This window comes from Mercenaria mercenaria, unplaced genomic scaffold (genome assembly GCF_021730395.1).
Source record: "Mercenaria mercenaria strain notata unplaced genomic scaffold, MADL_Memer_1 contig_1987, whole genome shotgun sequence".
In the NCBI taxonomy this organism is placed as follows: Eukaryota; Metazoa; Mollusca; class Bivalvia; order Venerida; family Veneridae; genus Mercenaria; species Mercenaria mercenaria.
Genome location: NW_026460011.1, coordinates 1 through 23,350, shown reverse-complemented (window position 1 = coordinate 23,350; position 23,350 = coordinate 1). Strand labels below are relative to the sequence as shown.

The following is a 23,350-nucleotide window of genomic DNA, read 5'->3' as shown; positions in this document are numbered from 1 at the left end:
CCATACTAACAAATCTGGTCATAATTTGAGAAATTTTATCTATGACGATAGACATTGAAATCACTTGACCAACAAAACTAGCCAGCGATCGAACATGAACCCTGCTGCATTTCACAATGCTATGTGACAAATTATCCAATGTCTTAAGACATTTGTCAATTCTAATTTGAGGTATGGATATCATTCCAGATACTGAATCAGTGTCATTTCCTAGGAACTGTAAATATTGTACTGGTACCCAAATACATTTTCCTGACTTGGGAACAAACCCTGAAAGAATGAGGTCCTGTTTGACTGATACCCCGAGAGATAAAGTACGGTCGTAACTAGAATCGCACCCAAAACCATCGTCTAGAAACATTAGTACTTTTTTACCTTCTGCTCTCCACTTTGAAATTAGTGGTCTTGTAACCTTGCTGAATATATAAGAACTTGTTGATAATCCGAATGGTAATACAAAAGAAATTATAATACTTGGTAATTTCGTTTTTGTCCTTCCATGAAATACCCAAAATTTAGTATGTGATGGAAAAAATTTCAATGAAATGATAAGCTGAATGTATATCGAATTTAATCATCCAAATGTTTTTGTCCAAAAACGATAACGCGACTTTTCCTCATACCTGAAATAATGTTTCCATAAATGTTTATTTACTACTCTGAAATAAAGGATCAGACGTTTCTTGCCGTTCTCTCGGACTGAAACTGTGAGCGGATTAACTATGTAAGGAATGCAATCACATTGCTCGACTAAATTTCTATCCAATAATTCTGATATAGCTTCACTTACAAAATCGCTGTTGTTTAAAGCAGATTTATTGTTACATAAAAATGAAGACGCGGGTTCTGAATAAAAAGGTATTTTATAGCCTTGTGAAATGGTATCAAGTATAAAATTACTGCGCCTATAGATTGCCAGAAAGATGAATTATCTCTCAAACAACCTCTAACCAAAATTTCTTTTTGTCAAGATTCATATTCAAAATTGTCTTTTGTCAATTTTGAATCTGCATTTTTTCGGAAACTAACAGAATGGGAAAAATATTCATCTTCCATAGTGTAATCTTGAGAATCGCTACCTTTTGGCGGGAACCTGACCGGATCTGTCGCTGTCGAACCTTGTAGCGGCATAGGGACATGGTCTTCGAAAGTGTTCGAATGAGTCAAATGAGAAACATGAGCCGTAGGCAACTGGTCTAGCTGAGAAGTTGCCGGAGCCTCGAAACAAACCTTCCTGCCCTTATGGGAAATGTTTAAATATTCCCTTCTGGTGTGAAGATACGAAAAGCAGAAGGATAGTTTAATAAAGCCCCAGAAGTAACAGTAGCTGGAGGTGCTTTACGTGCTGACTGTAAACGTTTGACCGACTTTTATTTCCGTCTCTTGAGAGCCTAAGTTTCGGCCTTGCGTAGTTTAGATTCGTCTTTGGAATCGCTAGCCAATGGGTTAGAAGTGTAGCAATTGACTGTGTCCCAGCCTCCGTCAGAGCTGTCGGCGAAACGAATAAGTATCTGGCGTTAGGTGACATTTTCCAAAGCCTCACTGAGAACTTCTCGGCAGTATTGCGGTGTGCTGGTGTCAATAGCCCAAAGAGCTTTTTTCAAAAAGTCAATAATTTCAGAGTTAAATATATACTGTATTCTATTTCCCTTGCGTTTCCACTGAATATCAATGTCCGACTTCAATTTTTTGACTTCTTTGCCAATTGTAGCGTTAGTATCACTTACTTCTTCTCTCAAGGCTGTAAGTTTTCTCTATGCTGCGAAAGCTGTCGGGAAATCTCAGCTAAATGTTTCGTTTTCAAAGTATTATTATCTGTTACTGGAGTTGACGAAGAAAAATTTTCTACAGACAGGTTGACAGTCGAGTGGCCAAGCGCTAAAGTGAACTAACCACTCCGCTATTTGAGAAAATCGTGCTCACTAGAGCGCGAAATAGCAGTGATCCGTCAGGAACAATATGAGGGGAAATCATTCTCTTCTAATAAACTACGTTTAAATGAAAAGAATTATATCTCTCAACACTGTGTCAGACAAAAGACACTTTGGAGATTATGGTATAGTTCTGCTCCCAACACTGTGCCAAACATAGGACACTGTGGAGTTTATGGTATAGTCCTGCTGTCGACACGATGCCAAACATAAGACACTGTGGAAATTATATGGTATAGTTCTACTCTCATCACTGTGCTAAACATAAGACACTGTGGAGAATATGGTATAGTTCTGCTCTCAACACTGTATTAAACAAAAAACACGGTGGAGACTACGGTATATTTCTGCTCTCAACACTGTGCAAAACGTAAAAAATAGTGGAGATTATGGTTCTGCTCTCAACACTGTGCCAAACGTAAGATACTATGGAGACTATAATGATATACATAAGACACTAGGGCCAGTATGGTACAGTTCTGCTCTCAACACTGTGTCAAACGTAAGGCGGTAAAGTTCTTCTCTCAGCACTGTTCCAAACGCAAGGCATTGTGGAGACTAAAATCTAAAAGCCTAAATACTGATTCCAGTAAGCTTGAAATATTTTTCCTACAAAACATTTACTTAAATAATTTTTAACAACTCGTAAGAATTGTACGAAAAACAAACTGCTTCGCAGGGGACATATAGTTGAGGTAAGAATGAAAGAAATTGTTTATAAATTTTCGTAGTGTAAACATATTTGTATCTATACACTTTGAATAACATACAAGCGAAAACCCAGGAATTTGCTGGAATATGTTATGATTATTTGATACGTAAACATTTTAGGACAAAAAGCAAATACCGGTTAAGGCTGTTTTTCATCAGGTGTCAATTTTCGCCAGATCTTGGCAATCTGTTTGGATCGCTCTGAGCAGTCTGCAAGTAGGAAAAGACAATGAAATGCATATAACAAGTTTCCCGAATAGGTAGTAGCAAATGTATATTGTTGCATCCCTAAAGATTAATGATCTATTAGTCTTTTACTAGGAATTATGTCCTCCAAGCACCACAACGGCGTTCTAAAAATGATTGATTCTGTGTAATGTAATTTTAACTGCAATATGATACATGTATGCTGATAATTTCAGCCAGGATGACCTATCTCGTTGTGCAGACCTAAAAGCGCTGTTTTCCTGTAAATTTCAGGCAGAACTAATTGTTGTACTTTCTCGTCGTTCCATGTCACTTCTCTATAAAGCACACCTCTTATTATTTTCAAGTTTTTGAAGTTCTTTCTCATGATGCTGTCTTCCTTTGAGAAATATTTCAAATGTGGTAGTCTGTTATCAGTTACAGCAGTTACCTATTTGCCAATGTATCTGTCAGCTCTCTGATTTCTGCGAATTTCCCTTATTTCAATCTGCGTCATGGGCTGACCAGGTGAATCCTTCGCTTCTATTATATTAATGGCTGCTGCTGGAAGTATGTCAATATATGGGTCGCCTTGTATTGAGCTACAAATGACTTTTACTGTGTCTTGGCTGATCTTGATCATGTCTCCATCTATGTCTGTAGACCTCTCATGTGGGTAACGAGACATTGCATCGGCGTCAGCATTTTTTCGACCAGGTCTGTAGTCGATGTCAAAATCGTATGCGGCTAAGGCTGATGACCACCTTTATCCTGTCGCATCTAACTTAGCTGATGGCAGGATATGTGTTAGCGGATTGTTATCTGTGAAGACAATGAAATGGTTCCCGGTTAAATAATCACTGAACTTGTCGGTTACCGCCCACTTTAGCGCTACGAATTCCAGTTTAAAAGCTGGGTAGTTTTTCTCTGATTTGGTTAAACTTCTGCTTGCATAGGCAATAACTTTGTTCTCCTTTCCATGGCGCTGGTAAAGGACTGTACCTAACCCTGTACCACAAGCGTCCGTGTGTAACTCAAACGGAAGACTAAAATCGGGGTAAGCAAGGATTGGAGGCGATGTAAGGATTTCTTTTAACCTGTCAAAGGTCAGTCCATTTCCACTCCTTTATCTTACTGTTACCTTTTCTTTTAATGTTGTTGGTGGAAGTAAATAATTCAAAGGCTTTGTTATTTTTACATATCTGCGGTAGTATCCAGCGAACGCTAAGTATGAACGAAGCTGGTCGGCATCTGATGGAACTGGCCAATTTTTCACTCTCTCAATCTTTTCAGGATCTGTTTCCAAACCAAATTCACTCACATGTGACCAAGGAATTTAACACGTTTTTGAAGGAAATAACAGTTTCAAATTGCATTCTTGTAGCCGAGTAAGAACTAAATCAAGTCTTTCTAGGTGTTGCTCAAAACTGTCGGAGAATATTATCAAGTCATCAAGGTATATGACGCAAGTTTTCATATTATAGTCGCCTAATCACTCTTCCATGAGTTTCTGGTACGTCGCAGGGGAGTTACTAAGTCCAAAAGGCATCTTGTTGAAATGATATAGTCCAAGACGTCCAACGGTGAAAGCAGTCCGCTCTTTATGTGTTTCCTCAATTGGAACTTGATGGTAGCCACTTTTCATGTCAATAACACTAAACAATTTTGAAGAACCAAGGCAATCAAAGACTTCTTCTATGCGTGGCAAGGAGTAAGCATCGCAAACTGTGCGTTTGTTGATGGCGCGATAATCTTTACACATTCTAATTTTTCCATTTTTCTTGCGTACTAGCACTATATTCGATGCCCAGGGAGACTTTGATTTAGAAATAACACCACTGGCTAACAGCTGTTCTAAATGTGCACGTATTTCGTCTATCATTGCAGGAGGAATACGGCGATGTCTTTGTTTAAGTGGGATTTCATCGACTAAATCAATGCGATGTTTTATTAAATCACAATAGCCGATGTCTGTGTCACTTTTAGAAAAAATATCTAAATGTTTCTTCAGAAGTTTCTGTAACTTGATATTTTGATCTTCACTTAAATCTGAATTGAAATAAATCTCTTGAATATCTTTGAATCTTGTTCATTTTCTAACTTTTGAAAGACTGAGTCATCAATAGTCACATGTTGAATTCCACAAAGGATAGCTTTTGGTGATACTGTTCTAGAATTTGTTGTAAGCAAACTTTTTGTCATTTACACTGGACAGTTCTAAATCAACCTTCCTTGGACTTTGTAATAGTATTAGTTAAACATTCTTATCGTATTGTTTTTCTTCAGATTGTAACAAAAAGATAAAAATGGCTTTTGGAGGAGTACCTGGCGGAGTACCAAGACTAGTTCCTGGATGTGCATCTGGTGTAGTACCTGGAGGAGCCCCTGGTGGAGCACTTGGAGGAGTACCTGGTGGAGCACTTGGAGGAATACCTGGAGGAGCACTTGCAGGTGTAGCTGGCGGAGCACCTGTTGACCCGGAGAAGAAAGAGGCATACTATCTCCGGCTTCATTTACTCATTGTAAAAGAGGGGACAGCTATTTTAAAGGCAAGATTTGATCATTCTGTGCCACCGCCACAACTCCATGCTAAGCTGCAAGAGTGTATGAAAACATTTAACTATGCAAAGGAAAACAATCTTCTCAGCAAAACACAGATATGTAATTTGTTTCCGCAGTATGACCCACCTTCTTCAGATAAATTCGATGTATCACTTTTAGTTTATCTTCTGAGGAACATACATGTATGTGGACTCAAGTCAAAATCGAAATGGTGGAGTGAAAACGACAACAGTAAAATACCGGATAAGGTGGTTGATGAGGAAGCCGACATTGTTCGTTTAAGGAACTTGAGAAATCAGGTATGAACAGACTTATGAACAAGTAAAATGATCTATACAGCACTCTGTGTACAATTAAAGGCATATCATGGTCGATTAATTGTTTGAAAACTGAGCAAATGCTTAGATATTGCTTTCAGTAGTTTTAATTGGCTTCATTCAAGTCAAAGTTGCTTTTGTTAAGTCAAAGTCTCATTTCTGTGTTTATTTTATTACTTATTGTGTAAGCTTCTTTGCAAACTGATTAATTCACTCACTCTCAAATTTTACCAATGATGTCGTTTTCCATGTAGATACCAATGGGTTAATAGAGTACATTGGGCTATTGTGAATTTGATTCACTGTTGAAATAACTGTTTTGCCTCCCAGTACAGTGGGTCCGAAACCTTTGCGTCTTGTGGCGAATAAGCTGTCACCCTTCGCCAATAGAAACACATCTGAAGAATGTCTCTAGATGTACAGCAAACTGCCTTACCGTACACTTTAATAATCCGGCTCAAAAGTAAACATAATTATAAATGTCACATTATCTAATTGCCTAGATGCAGCATAAGCAGGTTGCTTCACTTGAGCAGGTGGAATTTGAGACAATGTGGGATTTGGCGGAAAAGGTATGCTCGTAAACAAGTTAAATTGAGTTTCTAACATTTCCTGTGTATTTAGCGGGTATGAAATTAAGCTAAAGCTTGAAACATAAGTGCCTTATCGGAATAAGTAAATACACAAATTGACACTGCATTCAAAATGTGCTATATATACCTTTCAACAAGATAAACTTTAATTCAAAGGCAAAGTTATCACATTTTAAGCAATATTTCAGTCAATTACTAGACCATTCAGTTTCCTAAAAATGATAAGTGACACCGAATAGATGACTTGTTGTCACTACTGACAAGGTATATATAACTTTATCGAAAGTCTAAAGTAAAAAGAATGTTCCCTCACCTTAGGGCAAAACTGCATAGAAATAAAAAGGCAGCGAGACGTTTTTTGCACTGAGGTGACAATTTCTTTGATATAAATCGGAAAAAGGGGATGGTTTTATTAAATATACATAAACCTTTAGCTAGCTAAATTTCTAAACTGGTCTGATCCATCATTCAATTTGAGCAATAACATTTATTATTTGAGAGGGTTTTCACTGAAAATTTACTGACTGAACAGCGAATAGTACAGACTATGATCACAAAGGCAGAATAATTTGCCGCCAGCGGGATAAAGATACAGGTTATCAATTACCTGAAGTAATTTCAAGAAATTATATATTATTTTTAGTTCAAGAGTTGTTAAATATTCTAACGCTACACTGATATTTTCAATATAGCCACAAAATCAAAGAATACCGAAAAGTGTTTTAGGTTTCCAGAATTCAAAGGCCAATATGAAATTACTAATTAAAAAGCCTCGTCTCGGTAAATCAAACATAGTATAATGCACAATACATCAAAGGAGCAAAACTCATTACTTTATCAGAACCTTGTATTAAAAAATAAAACGAATCTGCCTCGGTGTATCAAGCAGTTTGCATTTTCTGATACATTTGTTTTGAAATATTACTAATGTCGAATCTTCAGATCGTTTTGGTAAAAGGACAGCAAAACACTAACAAGAAGGTGTTCATACATATCAACATTAAGATACCTAGTCTAATATTTATTTTTTCATTGACCTAAGTGTCTCAGTGACTTATGTTTGATGTATGATTGTTGATCATCATAGATGTTCATGAAACTTTGCAGGAATGCTACAAAGATCTTATAGTATCAAAGAAAATAAATTTCAAATCGGTAGGTTACTCGATGTGTTATTGTTAATCTGTTTGCTTTTCAAAGTTTTTCAGTTTACAATAGCTTAAGAAATTGTATAGTTAAATTTTCATGGGAGGACCTCATACCCGTACCCCTACATGTACTACAAATATATTGTTTTGTGTTTGTACATTTCAAACTGATTTATCCCGATATCTGGTCTGAAATGGTTTCAAAATGCCTCTTGATGTACGTGTTTGAGCTGCACAGCACTGATAAGCAATAAAGGGCCACCATGGTCCTGTTATCAGCATCAACTTAAGTGTAAAAATTCCGATATTTTTCGCCAGAGATTTCAATACCAGCTGCTAAAAATTAAAGAAAAATATTAAATATATATGCCCCTGAAAGCGAAGCTTTTTCTGAAAATTGTTAGCATCTTAAAGATAATTTTAACAATTCAAGTACAATCGTTTTCATAATGCAACAAATCAATTGTTATACGCTCGTTTGAAAAACGGGACGTATTATGGGAACGCCCGTGGCGGGCGGATGGTCGGGCGGGCCGCGTCCACAGACTTTGTCCGGAGCATATGTTCTTCATGCATGAAGGGATTTTAATGAAACTTGGCACAGTTGTTCACCATCATAAGACGGAGTGTCTTGCGCTAGAACCAGGTCCCTAGGTTTAAGGCCAAGGTCACACATAGAGGTCAAAAGTCAAATTCAAGAATGACTTTGTCCGGAGCATATCTGCTTCATGCATGGAGGGATTTTGATGAAACTTGGCACAGTTGTTCACCATTATAAGACGGAGTGTCATTCGCAAGAACCAGGTCCCTAGGTCTAAGGTCAAGGTCACACTTGGAGATCAAATGTAAAATTCAAGAATGACTTTGTCCGGAGCATATCTTCTTCATGCATGGAGGGATTTTGATGTAACTTTGCACAATTGTTCACTATTATGAGACAGAGTGTCAAGCGCAAGAATTAGGTCCCTAAGTCTAAGGTCAAGGTCACACTTAGAGGTCAAATGATACAAGAATGAAAAATTTGTCCGGAGCATTTCTTCTTCATGCATGGAGGGATTTTGATATAACTTGGCACAAATGTTCACCACTACGAGACGGAGTGTCATGCGCAAGAACCAGGTCCCTAGATCTAAGGTCAAGGTCACACTTAGAGGCCAAAATTCAGATACAAATGCATGGAGTGATTTTGATGTAACTTGGCACAATTGTACACCATCATGAGACGAAGGGTCATGCGCAGGTCCCTTCTTTAGAATTACTTCCCTTTGTTGTTACTATAAATAGCTTATATTGTAACTTTTTCATTACAAGTCGTAGGAAAAGTTTGGACCACTTTTCTGTAGTACAACATGCATGTTGAATCCAATTGTTAGGTGTATTTTGACCTATCTCTACCTGGTAAGGATTTTTGTGTGGACTTGCAACTTTTTTTAGGATTTTTTTTTTAAAGATTAACCTCCCATTTTTGTTACTATAAATAACTCATATTGTAACTTTTTTATAACTGACCGTAGGGAAAAGCCAAGACCACTTTTCCGTGGTACAACATAGATGTTACTTTCAAATTTTAGGTGTATTTTAAGGTATCTCTACCTGGTAAAGAGTTTTTATGAGGATTTAGAAAAACAAAAATATTACAATAATTACTAAACAATCACAAAATTGAAATTCCATTTGCAAATACAGGTGCTAGTGTAAAGAAATTTACTGTGACGGGCGTATATTGTGACATTCTGGCACTCTTGTTTTCTGTTATTTCCTAGAAGATAAGATACAAAACTTCACTCGCACTTCACAGTAAAATCATAATTTTATATAACAATCTAGGTGAAAGTTAGAAAATATCTCTGGCAAAACCACCTTTACCTAGCACATAATAATATCTAGCTGTTCGAGTGGCGACGATGTATATCCAGAGTACAATTGCGTTGATAGATCATTATAGATCATCATTTGTTAATCTGAAACATGTAACTACAAAAATAGAAAACATTTTTTGAAAAGAAGTACCAATTTACATGTAATTGTTTTGATAAACGACAAGTAAAACTTTGCATTTTATTCAAATATTTTAGGTAATGCTTCGACTTGCTACAAAATGCAATATACCTGACCAGAAGCAGAAAGTTGATGATATAAAAGACAGACAACTGGATTTAGTTACAGAAGAAATGAGGAGTATAAGAGGTGAGACAAGGAAATAACTTAATAGACTGTAGAAAGCTACTACCAAAAACATTATAGTCATCACAGGCAATACTTCATTACTGTCACACAACATGAAGAATTTTTTCTTGCTGGCTTCGAAAATCTACATTACTTCTGCTTATAATTTACAGCTGTTTTCAGTTACGACTATATCTGTACAATTATTTATTTTTTTGAACTTTGAAAGTTATCATTGGTTCTATAACTGTCGTTCGGTCTTCATTCTAATAAAATGCAGGACTGGTAATTACTAATCATTATTATCTTTTTGGTCGATGTTCTTTCAGCAAACACAGAACTGTTTTTCCAAGACTATCAAGACGATGACCGATATGTAGAAACTGCTGCTTATCAGAAAGCGAAGACAGTTCTTAAGGAGAAACAAATTGTTATACTCACCGGTCACCCAGGCGAAGGCAAAACAACCATGGCTGCTAGACTTGCGCTACACATGAGTCAGCCTCGAAACTGCCTGATGTTGGTCACACCATCTGACTGGCGTAAGACTGATCTGTCTTTGAAACTGTTTGATACAGTTATAATAGATGATATATTTGGTGCAGGTGCGCTTGATCAAAAATTAGTAGGTGATTGGAGACAATACCTAACTGATATAGAAAGAGCAGCAAAGACAAAGGCCCTGAGAGTAATTATAACAACCAGACATTACATATTTGAGGAATCTAAGGAGGAACTGGGTTCTTTGCCAATGTTCAAGGACGAAAATGAAACCGTTCTTCTGCTTACCTCCTCCGAACTTACAGATGATGAGAAAACTAACATTCTTAAAATGCAAGCAGAGAAAAATGAGAAACAGCTCGAAGGCCGCACAATATTTGATTGTGTTGAAGCTTCAAGGGGGCCGACAGAAGACATTGACGATTTCTTGTTTGGATTCCCTGAGTGTGCATCTATGTTTGTCAGAAATAAAAACATGTTGCGGAAAGGAGCAGCCTTTTTCAAGACACCTGCATTACACTACAAGAAATATTTAGAAGATTTATACAGAGGAAAAGAAAAAGATAAATTTTTGGCTCTTGTTGCTGTATGGTCAAAAGAAAATAAACGAGTATCACGGGATGAACTAAGGACAAGAAAAACTGCTTCAGACAATATCAAACGAATAGCAGAAATATTCGACCACGATCTTGATAAAGAATTTCTCGATACAATGCGAATGTCTCTTGATTCCCATATTGGAGGGTATCTAGTTTTCAGTGAGGCGACAGGACAATATGCGTTCAGTCACAATGTCATTGGGGACATGGTTGGATTGGTCTTCGGGAAGAAGAAGCAAGAGGAGGCTGTCGAAATTTGTCCTAGAGATTTTCTGATGGATTATATTACCATTGGCGAAGCCACGCGAGATGACTTTAAAGTAAGCTTAAAGGACAGACAGTTTTATTGCTTAGTTAAAAAATGCAGTAATATGCTTTTACGTAAAAACTGTAATACCGTTGCAGAAACTCAAACTTTAGATGAATTTCAAACGCTACAAAGAACGGGACAAAGAAACAATGACATCAAAATAATAAACACGATAGATTTTGGTATCATTAAACATAAAGCTTTTAGCTCAGAAAAGTTTGTGCAGGAGTTCATTGACTATGTCGTTCAAAAGGACCTCGTAAATGAGATTTTTTCTGTCCCGGTGATGAGAATGAAGGGGTATTTCCTTGGTTACGAGATATCGATGAAACAGCTTGATATGTGTCTGATGGGGTATGCATGGTACAGTGGAGCAATTGTGTTTGCGAAGAAAGTTATCACTAGAGAGATTGTTGGAGAGGAAAATGTCGACCATTCAGTCCCATTACTTCTAGCCGCACACTCGAAACAGAAAGAGTCAGTTAAATTCCTACTGAACCATGGGGCAAAGGTGACTGGAGATGCTATTTACATTTCAATGCATCAGAGCATAGAGCTTCTGAAAATGATCTTACAACATCCAGGAACCGACGTTAATGACCGAGGGAATGCGATAAATGGAAACTTTCCCTTGATTGTAGCCGCACGTAAAGGTCTGACTGAAGCTGTTATATGTATGCTTACCTCGGGCGCTGACACTGGAGTACAAAACACTGCTAAAATGACAGCACTACATAAGGCAATATTGTACAAACATGAAGATGTCATTGAAATGTTGGTTGAGGCTGGTGCACCACTCAATATCAAAGGAGGAAAGTTCAAAAGAACACCACTGCATTTAGCAGTGGATTTAGGGAATATGAAACTTGTAAAGCTTCTACTTAGGAAGCATGCTTCACTGACTGTAAAGGATCATAGAGGGCATTATCCAATACACATTGCTGCTATTAGAGGTAACGTTGAAATACTTCGTGAGCTATACGCTGCTGACCGTACACAAGACAAACTACGTATTTCATCATATGGTACAAAATCCGTCATCAAAGGCATGTCCTTGTTCCATGTTGCAGTCTGGAAGAAAAATGAAGAGCTCCTAAATGCATTGATTGATCTAAGAGCGGATCCAAATGTTCAAGATTTCTATGGTCAGACACCTTTGTTATTCGCAATAATGAAGAAGCAAGAAGACTGCATTAGAAAACTGTTAGATTATGAAAGAACTAATAAAAGAAAGCCGCAAAAGCAAGGTTTTACCCCTCTCCATGCAGCAATTCATAAAAATCTAGATGAAATTGCAAAACAGTTGGCAAGGTACTCTGATGTAAATGCAAGGGATAAGTATGGAAAAACCCCGCTCCACGCTGCATGTGAGAAGGCCAATCTTGAGCTACTACGAACTCTTCTCGTACAATATGGAGCAGATCCAAGAATTATAACAAAGAGAGGGGATACAGTTTACCATATTCTAAGAAGAAGCAAGAAAAAACTGTCCGTAAATGAAGTTGATAATTCAAAACAGGCCGAGCAGTTGATAAGTGAATTTGATCCAGAATTCGCTCAAAAGCTGCCAAACTTAAGGAATAAAGCCGGGACAGTTATTAAAGTAAGAAATACACGGCAGCCTCCTGTAAAAACACCCTTCCTAGTTCAGGCTGCGGTTAATGACTACGGTATAGGAGGAGAAGACTTGTTTGAATCAGTTCTCGATGACTACGATGATGGTGACATGTACGATGACAATGAAATCCTGCAAGATATGTATGAAGTTTACTATGATGGTTATGATTTTTACTAACATTGATTAATTGCAACATGAAATCAAAAAGCATGCCTTTTGTTATATTGACCGAAAAGTTGTTTATTTTGTAAACTTTAAATGATGTGCCTAGCTCAAAAAATATTAGATTTAAATTCTTGAAACCTTGCATGAGTCTTTATCATGATGTGACCTCGCACACTTGATATATGACCTAGAATAATGAATCTTTTATATAAAATGTTTGTTGAGGCTATACCCACTTGAGATAGCAAGCATTTGAATTATTGCCCCTTACTTGTGACAAATGTACCAGTGAATGGAACACCCTGTGTCATACAGACACATTCTAGTTTCATTCTTTTCTTTTTGTTTTTATTAATCTTAATATATATTTATTTTTAATTTCGAGACGTTTTTTTTAAATCAGAGGTTAAGTTAAGGCAACTTCAATGCGCTATTATTTTATGTGCAAAAATGCATACACATATTGTCTGTGTTTTAATGTTTGCTGAGTTGACAATGGGATTATTGAATGCAATAAATGACTTTAGCATAGAATTAATACACAATGACCATATGAGTATTTTCATCCAGTGTTAGCATTTGTTAACTTGCAAAGTAAGGATGCTTCCGTATTAAACGCGCGAGGATGCAGTAAAATTTATTTTCGCCAAAAACCTGTAGAAAATGCAATTAGCAGCCGTCTGAAAACATGTGTTAGTATAAAGCCAGACTTCTTGTTATTATATTTACATTTTTACAGTGATTTTATACTTAAATTAAAAAACTGCTTTTTTTTAGACTTTCTTCGGGCGGTAAAGGTCGCTGACTTCCAATGACTTGCACCCAACAGCAATGTGGTTTCGAGCCTCGCTCAGGGTGTTAAATTATTCGTGTGAGGAAGCCAGGCTTACGAAAGGATCGATGGTTCTACCAGAGGTGCCAGGATATTGTGCACGGAGAGGCACCCCGGGTCTTCTCCACAATCAAATGCTTGAAAGTTGCTATATGACATTATAATTGTGTTTGACGTGAAATTCAACAGTTTTTGCATATTTTTCTTTTCACTTTGGTATTGATATAACTACACTTTGATTTTATTTGTTGAGAATTACTTAAGTTCTCAGTCCCGATTCATGTCTTTACTCCACCTAGCAGGATTGTTTAAGTTAAACATTATGCGTAATTTCAGGCATTCTGAAGGATTGTTTGAACAGAAAAGGACTCGATTACACATCTCAGAAGGTAAGAAATTACCTAAGTCAGCATACAGAACAGCAATAAGAAGTATTGTAGCAGATATAACCGGTGTTCATTGAGTCATTTGACCAATATGTATGCACCTCGAAAAGATTTCGGGAAACCTTGTCTGGTGCCCTCGTAATCTTTGTTTACAGTTGTAATGTATTAAACCGAAACTTCAGTCAAACATCATCATGAACCGAACTTGTGCTTACTATCAAGAAATTAATGTAATTTACCAAGTTTAGATTTGAAGACCTTTTGAAAATTTACAGAATGCTATTTTTGTCCTCACATTTGTTTTAGGGTGTATGTGGGGGCTCTTAGAGTTGCCCTTGTCCGTCCGTCCGTCCATCTGAATTCAGACTTGATTTAGGCCATCAACTTGAACTTCTAAAATAATTACAGTAAACTCACATAAATACTCATACGTAAAAACTGTAACAAGAGCTCTTATGCAAAAATCTTTGCAGTTGAGCTAAAATGTAGACGAGAGATTAATATAGTCTGTATTCATTAAACGATATCGTAAAGAGTGGTATTTATTTACATTCAAAATTGCGGTTGATAAAAAATCACATTAGAGTTACATACGTAAGGTTTCTGACAAAATCGCCGTCGGCCTAAGTGTTTGTAAATATAATAATCTTACATGTATATGAAGCATTTAACTTAGTTTATGCTATAGGTAGTTCGAGAATAATCTATCTGGATTTGTCTGGCATCTTTATATTTTTCTTCTAGGCAAAGAGAAGAATCAAACATTTCGTTGTTTGAAAATGAATGACATCGAACAGTTATGGTCTGCTGGCATAGAAACGAGATGTTTGCTATTGAAAGAGTGTGAACGAATATGCGCATTCATCAAAAATGACTCAGATAGAATTCTATACGTTTGGCCAGCGTATGACACCAGTGAAGAAGGAAAAATGGTGTTTGTCGTTGTCGCTACCGGAGATGTGAAGGTTGATGTTGGCTACAGAACGTACATAAGAATTGTGGACCATTATAGCGAAGAGGGGAAATATGTGATGCAAAGTCGTAAAAGCGCAGAGAATAGACTTTCAGCTAGTCAGTCAGAGAAAATACGTAATGTAATAGACTTATATGCGGACACCCTCATGCAAAAGCATAGGTATATTTCTGTTATAACAGGAAGCGGAGTTCGATCAGTAGGTTTCGCAACTAGAAATGAAGAGATAATCCCTGAAGCATGCGTGGTGGTATATGTCCTAATAAAAGGCAAAATCCCCTTAGAGGAGGAAGAGATTCCTAAAACTCTGGACGGCATACCAGTGGACATCAGAGAAGGAGGCTTTCAAACTAGTGTTTTGACAGCGTCCGACTTCCATACGAATGTGCGAATGGGTTGTCAGATCATGTCTTCTGCCAATAAGCCTATTTGTGGAACACTAGGTGGATTCATAGAACACCAAGAATATGGACTTTGCGGTATAACATGTGCCCACGTTGTCATGAGTGAGCAATGCATGCACGATCTTAGAGGAAAAAAGAAATCAATTGAGAACGAAAGCCTTGTCTTTCAGCCGGACACAGAACTTCAAACACATAGGGTTGGACCAATCCGGGAAGTTGCATACAAAACTGGTGGTGACGGTTTACCAGGAATCGATCTGGCTGTTTTCCAGATTGACTCTAGACCACCTGAATGTGGAAATTTTCCAGGAACATCAAACGCCGAGACAAGTAAGTACTATTGCAGTGTTGGCCAAATCATCTCCGTAAGTATAATTTAAAAGTTTATTTATAATAATGTCACTCCAACTTAAATGACCTTTTATTCTGGTTTACGGAACACCTTCAGATACTAAACATACTTTATTTCCGATTCCTACTTCATTCCTTCATTTCTGGCAATAGGCAGGTAATTAATCGGTAACTGTTATTTACTTAACCAGTGGCTATTCAATAGGTTTCTCTTCAGTGACAAAGCTCGTCTCTGATGGGACTCGAACCTTCAAATAATGCAAAGATGCATTAAACGGTTGCGCTCGATTGCACATAGGGGCCACCAGAGCTAAAAATAGAAAAACCTTCTTACAACATCTTCTCTTAAACAGCTCAAAATTGTTTAGTGTCGTAGTCTGGGTTCTTACGCCCTGAGTTTGATGGGTACTTTTGTGGGTCATCTGCCTGTAAAGGCACACAAAACTGCATTAGTAAATTGTTGCAAGACAAAAAAAAATTTCGTGGGCAACCATATATCTCTGTTTACTGAATTGCATAATTCCATATTTCCAAGCAAAAGCAATACATATATGACATGAAATGAAAGACGAATGAATAATACAATGGATGAAATTCTACAATTATCTGTAAAGGCACGCTAAACGGCACTAATAAATTGTCGCAAGACAAGAAAAGGAAAATGGCGTGAACAACCGTATATCTCTATTTACGGAAACAGTCAAATACGTTTGAGGCCCGTCACCGTGGTTAATTAATATGAAATTGAAAATGACAGATGAATGAATGTATTGGAAATGGATAGGAATATGGAAAATTTGGGATGAAAGATAATTAACATAGACAACACTGAAGGTCAATACATAAATTATACAATAGACAGATAGAAAAAGTGGGTATCTGACCCTGCGACATACTTCCCCTCTTTGGGAAATTTCGTTCCGATATTTTAAATTCTCATTTAAATCTATACCTTTAAGAGCAGCAACATGCAGGTACAGCTGTAAAATTTAAAACAACCTATTTATACTGAACAGCAAAAGAAACTATCCAGATGTATAACTGAGGTATTTTTTAATAAAACACTAAAATTTATAAATTTGACTTGTTTTCTTTATAACACTTTACACTTGAAGAACTTAACATGTTAATTTTTTAAAAAAAAATCGATCAACCGTGAAGACAGCAGTCTCACAATAATCGTTTTGCACGAAATTCTGGCTATATCTTCGGCGCGTCTGTTGCTTTGTTACATCCCAATTGCGCAGTAGCGCTGAATTGGATACAGTCCTGTCATGCAACCAACAGTATTTTTTAAACTTTATGCTGTTTTTCGAGTGAGTCAATCATCATTGTTTCCTATGACATTAAAATTTCACAAAGAAAATCGTTAATTACACGCGCACATGAGTTTCGTGCAAAATGGCTATTGTGGGACTACTGACTTCACGGTTGATTGATTTTTTTAAATGTAGCACATGAAGTTCTTCAAGTGTCATGTGGTATGAAGAAAACAAGTCAAGTCCATAAATTTAAGTTTATTATTAAAGGATACCCCATTTTTACATCTGGATAGTTTCTTTTGCTGTTCAGTATAGTTCTAACTATTGATGTACTTGATTCATAATTTCTAGAAAAATTACTTATAAAAGTAATACTACTCAAAAAGAAAACAAATGAAGCAGACGTCAGCCCGCAAGCTGTGATAAATGTATACTCGGTGCAAAATTTCACAGAACATAATATATATATATCTACATGCTGTTAAGCACATTTCACAATAGGGGAGCTCAGCCTATTTAATGTGAACACAATGTTTGTTACAGATAACAGTAAAAATAAGACTATCTAGGCAATGCATCTTGCATTACATAGATTAATTAATACAAATATTCAAGGATGCACAAAACTATCAAATATACATGTACATGGTCAACTATAATGTACATGAAAAAACATTCGACGCATTATCATATTTACATGAAATCACAAATCCAAAATCAGATCCATAAAACATTCCTGGTCACTGAAAAATACTCTGCAAAAAGAGATATGAAATGTTCTGTCTGAAACTAACTTAAATGCCATTCGTCTGATGTCATCCATTTATGCTTAGCCCTAGTTCTGGCTGACCTTGGCTGAAATGGCTGTGCTGCAGGATTCAAAGACCTAAGAGCAGGTATGACATATTTATTAGTATTTGTTGAAACAGAGTCCTTTGGTGTGTCCTGAGTATAACAAGAATCTGAAAAAGAAACAAAGTTAGAACAATTTGATGAATCCAGTATAGAGTTATTTGTTGGCTGATCTGATTCCTGATTGTCCAACTCCTGCTGTTCAGAACCTGAAATAACAGAATTACCTGAAACATTTGTTACAGAGGAAGTAGTTGTTTATTTGGAAGTAGTGACTTGTAAGGGGATACCCATAAATCGAAGAAGAAGGTTGCGATGGAGTAGTCTAGGTTGACTTTGGCCATGTTCCCGTTTCACACTATATACCGGGAGATCCGGATTCGGCTGATCAACGACTACATGGACGTGTCTCTACCACCTATCAGCAAGCTTGTGTTTACCCCTGATGCCGACATTACGAACAAGAAACCTATCTCCAACTTTCAACTTTGCTTCTCTGACACGGAGATGATACCTCTTCTTGTGTCTGCGTCCTTGTTTCCTAGCTTCTCTGGAGGCCACTTTGTAAGCAAAATGGAGCCTACTCTTCAAAACAGACACATAACTGGACATGTCTTTGGTGTCACCTCTGTCTGGCTGAATCCCCAAAACTGCATATATGGCTAACTTTGAATGACGACCAAACATCAGGAAATGTAGGGTGAAGCCAGTGGAGTCATGTCTGGTTGAGTTGAAGGCGTGGAGGATTGTAGGGAGATGTGCCTTCAAGTTAGACTGCTTCTCCTCTTCAAGCGTACCAAGCATGTTGAGTAGAGTCTCGTTAAACCTCTCTGGCATTCCATTCCCTTAAGGGTGTTATGGTGTGGTCCTCGTCTTCTCCACACCTGCCAGCTTGCACAGTTCTCGGATGAAATCACTCTCAAAATTCCTCCCTTGGTCGCTGTGAAGTCTACCAGGGAAACCATAATGAGAATGAAAGAGTTAAAAAGAGGTTTGACATTAGTATGGGCTGTCCGGTTTTCAGACAGCAAAGTCTGAGAAAAACGAGTGAAATGGTCGGTAATGATAAAAATATTCTCAAAACCACCAGAGAGAAAGGAAGTCCATACAGACAAGTTCCAACAAACTGGTCCATTTGGGGCAAAAAAACAACAACAAAAAAGACACGAAACTTCAGCAAGCTGATGGTTCGATCCCGACCCTGATGACCAGCTTCATCATGGAGGCCATGGAAAACTTCATCATAGAAACACTCGGGCAAAATCAATTGATGGACGTCAAATCCCTAATAGAACCTTTCCCGTATAGAACAGAGAATTCCATTCCCGCAAGTACCTTCTGACAGTCATCAGTTTACTTGCACTCTGGTGTTCAGTTAATCTGTGACTGGCCCTAAAAATCTCCATAACTCTAGAAATGGTTGGATCCCTAACATGTTCCTCCTTCCAGTCTACTGCTTGAAAACTGGTACCAACTGAATTGCCATCTGGAGGGTTATCTCTGAGTACCTGTTGTGCAAACGAAACACATTCCATGGCAGGTAGTGCCTCAGGGTCAGAAAAATGAGCCTGTAAAAAAGCTTTGATGGCATCTGAAAACAAAACAGAGTCATTGTGGTCTGGTTTGGGAAGCCTGGAAAGAGCATCAGCATCCAGATTCTGTTTTCCAAAGCGGTAGTGGATCTGGTGTCATACGCAGACAAGGCAGCTAACCACCTGTGACTCATGGCATTTAACTTTGCCGTTGATAAAAACATAAGTTAAAGGGTTATTGTCGGTATGGACTTTCGCAGAATTACCATAGAGATAATCATGAAGGACAATTTAAGGGCTAAAAACTCTAACTTGTGAGCAGGGTAATTGCGTTTGTTCCCTTGTTACCCTCTACGTTTAAAATAAAAGGTTTAGAGTAGACAGCATATGCCAAGACAGGAGGTGATGCCAGTTTGTCAGTCAACAATCTGAAAGCAACCTGTTGCTTCTGACCCCATGTCCAAGGTGCAGCAGGTTTGGACGATTTTGCCTTCTTGTTGGTATGGTGACTAACTAAGAGGTCATTTAATGGATTGGCAATCTGGGAAATTCCAGGGACAAAACGACGGTTATACCCAGAAAAAATCAGAAAGCTTCGAAGTTCCTTGATACTTGTAGGAACTGGCCACTCCTTTAGAACTTCGAGCTTGTCTGGGTCTTTCTCGACTTCCTTTCTGCTTACAACATGGCCAAGATGTTTCACCTGAGTTGGGAAGAACTCACACTTAGAACTCTTCAGCTTTAAACCAGCCGTTTCCAAGCGTTGGAATACAGCTTCAAGACGGCGGAAATGAGAGTCGTAGTGTCAGAAAAGATGATAATATCATCGAGATAGACCAGACAGTCTTTGAGGTGCAGCTCACCCATGCAGCGCTCCATCAGACGTTGGAAAGTGGCTGGAACATTTGTAAGTCCGAATCCCATACGGTTACATTAAAAAAAACCCAGAAAGGCCTAACCTGGAACGCAGTTTTTTTTCTTGTCCTCTTCCTTCATGGCCACCTGCCAATAACCAGAGCGTAGATCAATATTGGAAAAGAAGCGAGAACCAACTAAAGATCAATAGTTGCATTGATCTGGGGTAAGGCGTAGGCATCTTTATCAGAACGATTGTTCAATTTACAGTAGTCAATACAGAACCGTAAAGAGCCGTCCTTCTTCCGGACTAAGACTATCTTGGAAGAAAAGGGATTCTTAGATGGTCTGATGGCATCTGCTTCAAACATGTCCTTCTAGTGCTCTCTAACTTTCTTGAACATGCCTGGCGGTATCCTGCGATAGAGCTCTTTGAAAGGAGTGGAATCAGAGCGTTTAATCTCATGCTCAACCCAGTTGGTACAACCCAGATCAGTAGGACCTGAAGAAAAGATGTGTTTCCATTTACTGGTAAAAGCTCTAGCCTGATCACGTTGATATTTGGAAAGAGTATCAGAAGGAATAGAAATACTAAGAGCATCAAGAGATTTTTGTTGGTTGCGACTCTTGAAAGTATGACCCTCTAAAGGATCAATCGTTCAGACCACCACAACATCCTGGAGATTACAAAGGGTAGACCGCGGAAAAATAGACAAAGAAGCAGAGGCATTCTGTAATGCAGCAGGAATACCTGAAACACCTGAAGACCGTACATGAGTGACAACGTTTGTACCCACTATCATTGGGACAGAGGAAGAATACCTTGTATCTGGGACAATCAACACTGGGACTGAGAACGGAGAGAGGTCAACAACAGGGATGGAAATGTCTAGTACACTATACCCAACATAAGGCACCTTGGAACCATTAGCCTCGGTAATATCAAGGCTAAAATAAGATAAATCAAGTAACTGTGGCTTAGGTACAAGAGAGGAGGAACGAGATTGGGAAAGCGTAGTAACTATTGATCTCCAGTATCGATTAATGCTGCTACTGTCTTACCATTTACAATAAATTCCGTCTCGTTTGGATGTCCAACAAAGGGCACAGAACTAGGGCTAATACTACCATGACCATCTATCTGCCCTGCGAAAGAGACCCTTTCAAGTTTAAAGTACCATCCTTTTTGTCATCAGATGTGCTTGTTTTATCTGCACTACTCTGAGTACCTACTTCTGTCCTATTATCTCTACCTCTCCAAGGTGGTCTTCTCTCTCTCTTGATATCTTTTACTTCCTTATCTAATTCACCTAACTTACTCTCAGTCCTGTTCATCTGTTTCGTCAGAGTTTCTATCTGTTGGAGTATCCTACTTTCTACTGCTTTGCTTCTGAAACATTTTCTTGCTTTACCTTTCTCCATATCTGGGATCTTAACTACTTATTTGTGCTCTGCCTTACTTAACTTCTGTGTTCTTAAATCTCCTTCAGTTGCTCTAAGTTCGATCCTAAGTGTATTAAAATCTATTACCTTTTCAAATAAATACCTTGACACATTCTTTAATTCCTGGTCCCTAAGTCCTGACAATAACCTACTTCTTAACATCTCATTTCCACCTGTCAAACATTTTCGGAACACGACTCTCACCTTCTCTTTGGCTTTTACTTTAAAACATCTCCATTGACTTCACAACAGGCCTAACATTATTATTATTATTATTATACCACATTTATATAGCACTCTTTTCATGCACATGTACACGTTCAAAAGTGCTTTACAAAATAAATTGCAAAAATACAAACAAATACGCATACACAAAATAATGCATTCCACATTAACAAAAACCATGAATGTAAAACGTATATATTAAACAAGATAAACATACATACGTATTTAAAAGTATTTAGGTGACCCTAGGATAAAATACTGTTCTACGCTGTTTTGTGATGAAGAAAAAAAAAAGCACCAATGTATCGGTCAGTTAACAAAATATTGTACAAAAAAGTGGGGTTTTAGCAGGCTTTTGAAAGCAGCTAGCGTGTCAGCTTCCCTGATCTTTACGGGAAGGGAGTTCCTAAACTTTGGAGCAGTGCACGAAAAGCTGCGATTGCCATACATCATTGTTTTAGTTTTTGGCATAACCAGTAACAGCATGTCTTGTGATCTTAGGTTTCTGATCGGTTTATACACTTCTATCATATCCCTAATATAGACAGGGGACTGATTGTGTAAAGCCTTAAAGGTGTTGGTCAGAACCTTGTAATGCACCCTGTATTTCACTGGCAACCAATGGAGCTCCTTCAGAACCGGTGTTATATGATTGCGACGGGACGTCTTAGTGATGACGCGAGCTGCCGTGTTCTGGACATGTTGCAACTTGTTAAGTGTGCTGTTTGGGATACCACTTAACAAGGCATTACAGTAGTCTAACGGTGAAGTTACCAGGCTCTTGATAAGGGTCTTTGTGGCATCACTGGTAAGATAACGTCTGATGTGACCTATTCTGCGTAGATGTGCATATCCAACCCGGCACACAGAGTTGACTTGTTGTTCCATATCCATACTGTTGTCAAATATGGCGCCAAGATTCCTAACACATTTTGTGGACTTTATCACAGAGTCACCGACCTTCACAGAGACGTCATCAATGTACTTGGAGTTACGCTTTGATGGAACCCCTACGCCTAAGAGGGAATATCGTCGGAGACATGCTATGGGAGAACCTCTTTCTGTTACATTTCCATATACACCTTCTAACTCTACTAAAATATCACTGACAGAGGCACACTCATTAAGGTGAAAAATATCTCCTCTCGCAGCACCTTTTAAAGAACGACGCATCGCTTCTCTTATTACATGAGTAGGGTACACTCCTTCATTTATCAAAAAGTTTACATCATATTTCTAAAATAATGAAACACCATTTCCTGAAAACTCAGTAAGTTTTTTTCCAGAACTAAGTAGTCTTTCACGATCAGGAGGGTAATTAGGTAGTAAGGGAGGTCTAGGCGGGACATACTGGTCATCATATAGCAAAGTAAATAAAGGATCCAATCCTGGAGTTGGAGGTAGGAAGGAATGTTGCAAAGACTGATT

At 37.9% G+C, this 23,350-nt stretch overlaps 1 protein-coding gene across 1 annotated transcript; it reads left to right on the top strand.

Annotated features, from left to right (window-relative positions):
- The first annotated feature begins 5,238 nt into the window (after positions 1 to 5,238).
- On the top strand, positions 5,239 to 17,500 carry LOC128552054 (uncharacterized). The gene is made up of 8 exons (XM_053533051.1): positions 5,239 to 5,689; positions 6,211 to 6,279; positions 9,524 to 9,635; positions 9,944 to 12,802; positions 13,976 to 14,028; positions 14,301 to 14,334; positions 14,770 to 15,732; positions 17,367 to 17,500. Exons 1-8 carry the CDS (start codon positions 5,435 to 5,437, stop codon positions 17,498 to 17,500), a joined length of 4,479 nt encoding a protein of 1,492 aa, XP_053389026.1. The 5' UTR covers positions 5,239 to 5,434.
- Positions 17,501 to 23,350: the final 5,850 nt, after the last annotated feature.

What these genes read in the sequence shown, in the direction of transcription:
- LOC128552054 (XM_053533051.1), top strand. Translation starts at nt 5,435, where the DNA reads ATGAAAACATTTAACTATGCAAAGGAAAACAATCTTCTCAGCAAAACA. An exon ending in AGAAATGAGGAGTATAAGAG is followed by an intron (nt 9,636 to 9,943) that starts GTGAGACAAGGA and finishes ATGTTCTTTCAG; the next exon opens with CAAACACAGAACTGTTTTTC. An exon ending in GTATGAAGTTTACTATGATG is followed by an intron (nt 12,803 to 13,975) that starts GTTATGATTTTT and finishes GCGTAATTTCAG; the next exon opens with GCATTCTGAAGGATTGTTTG.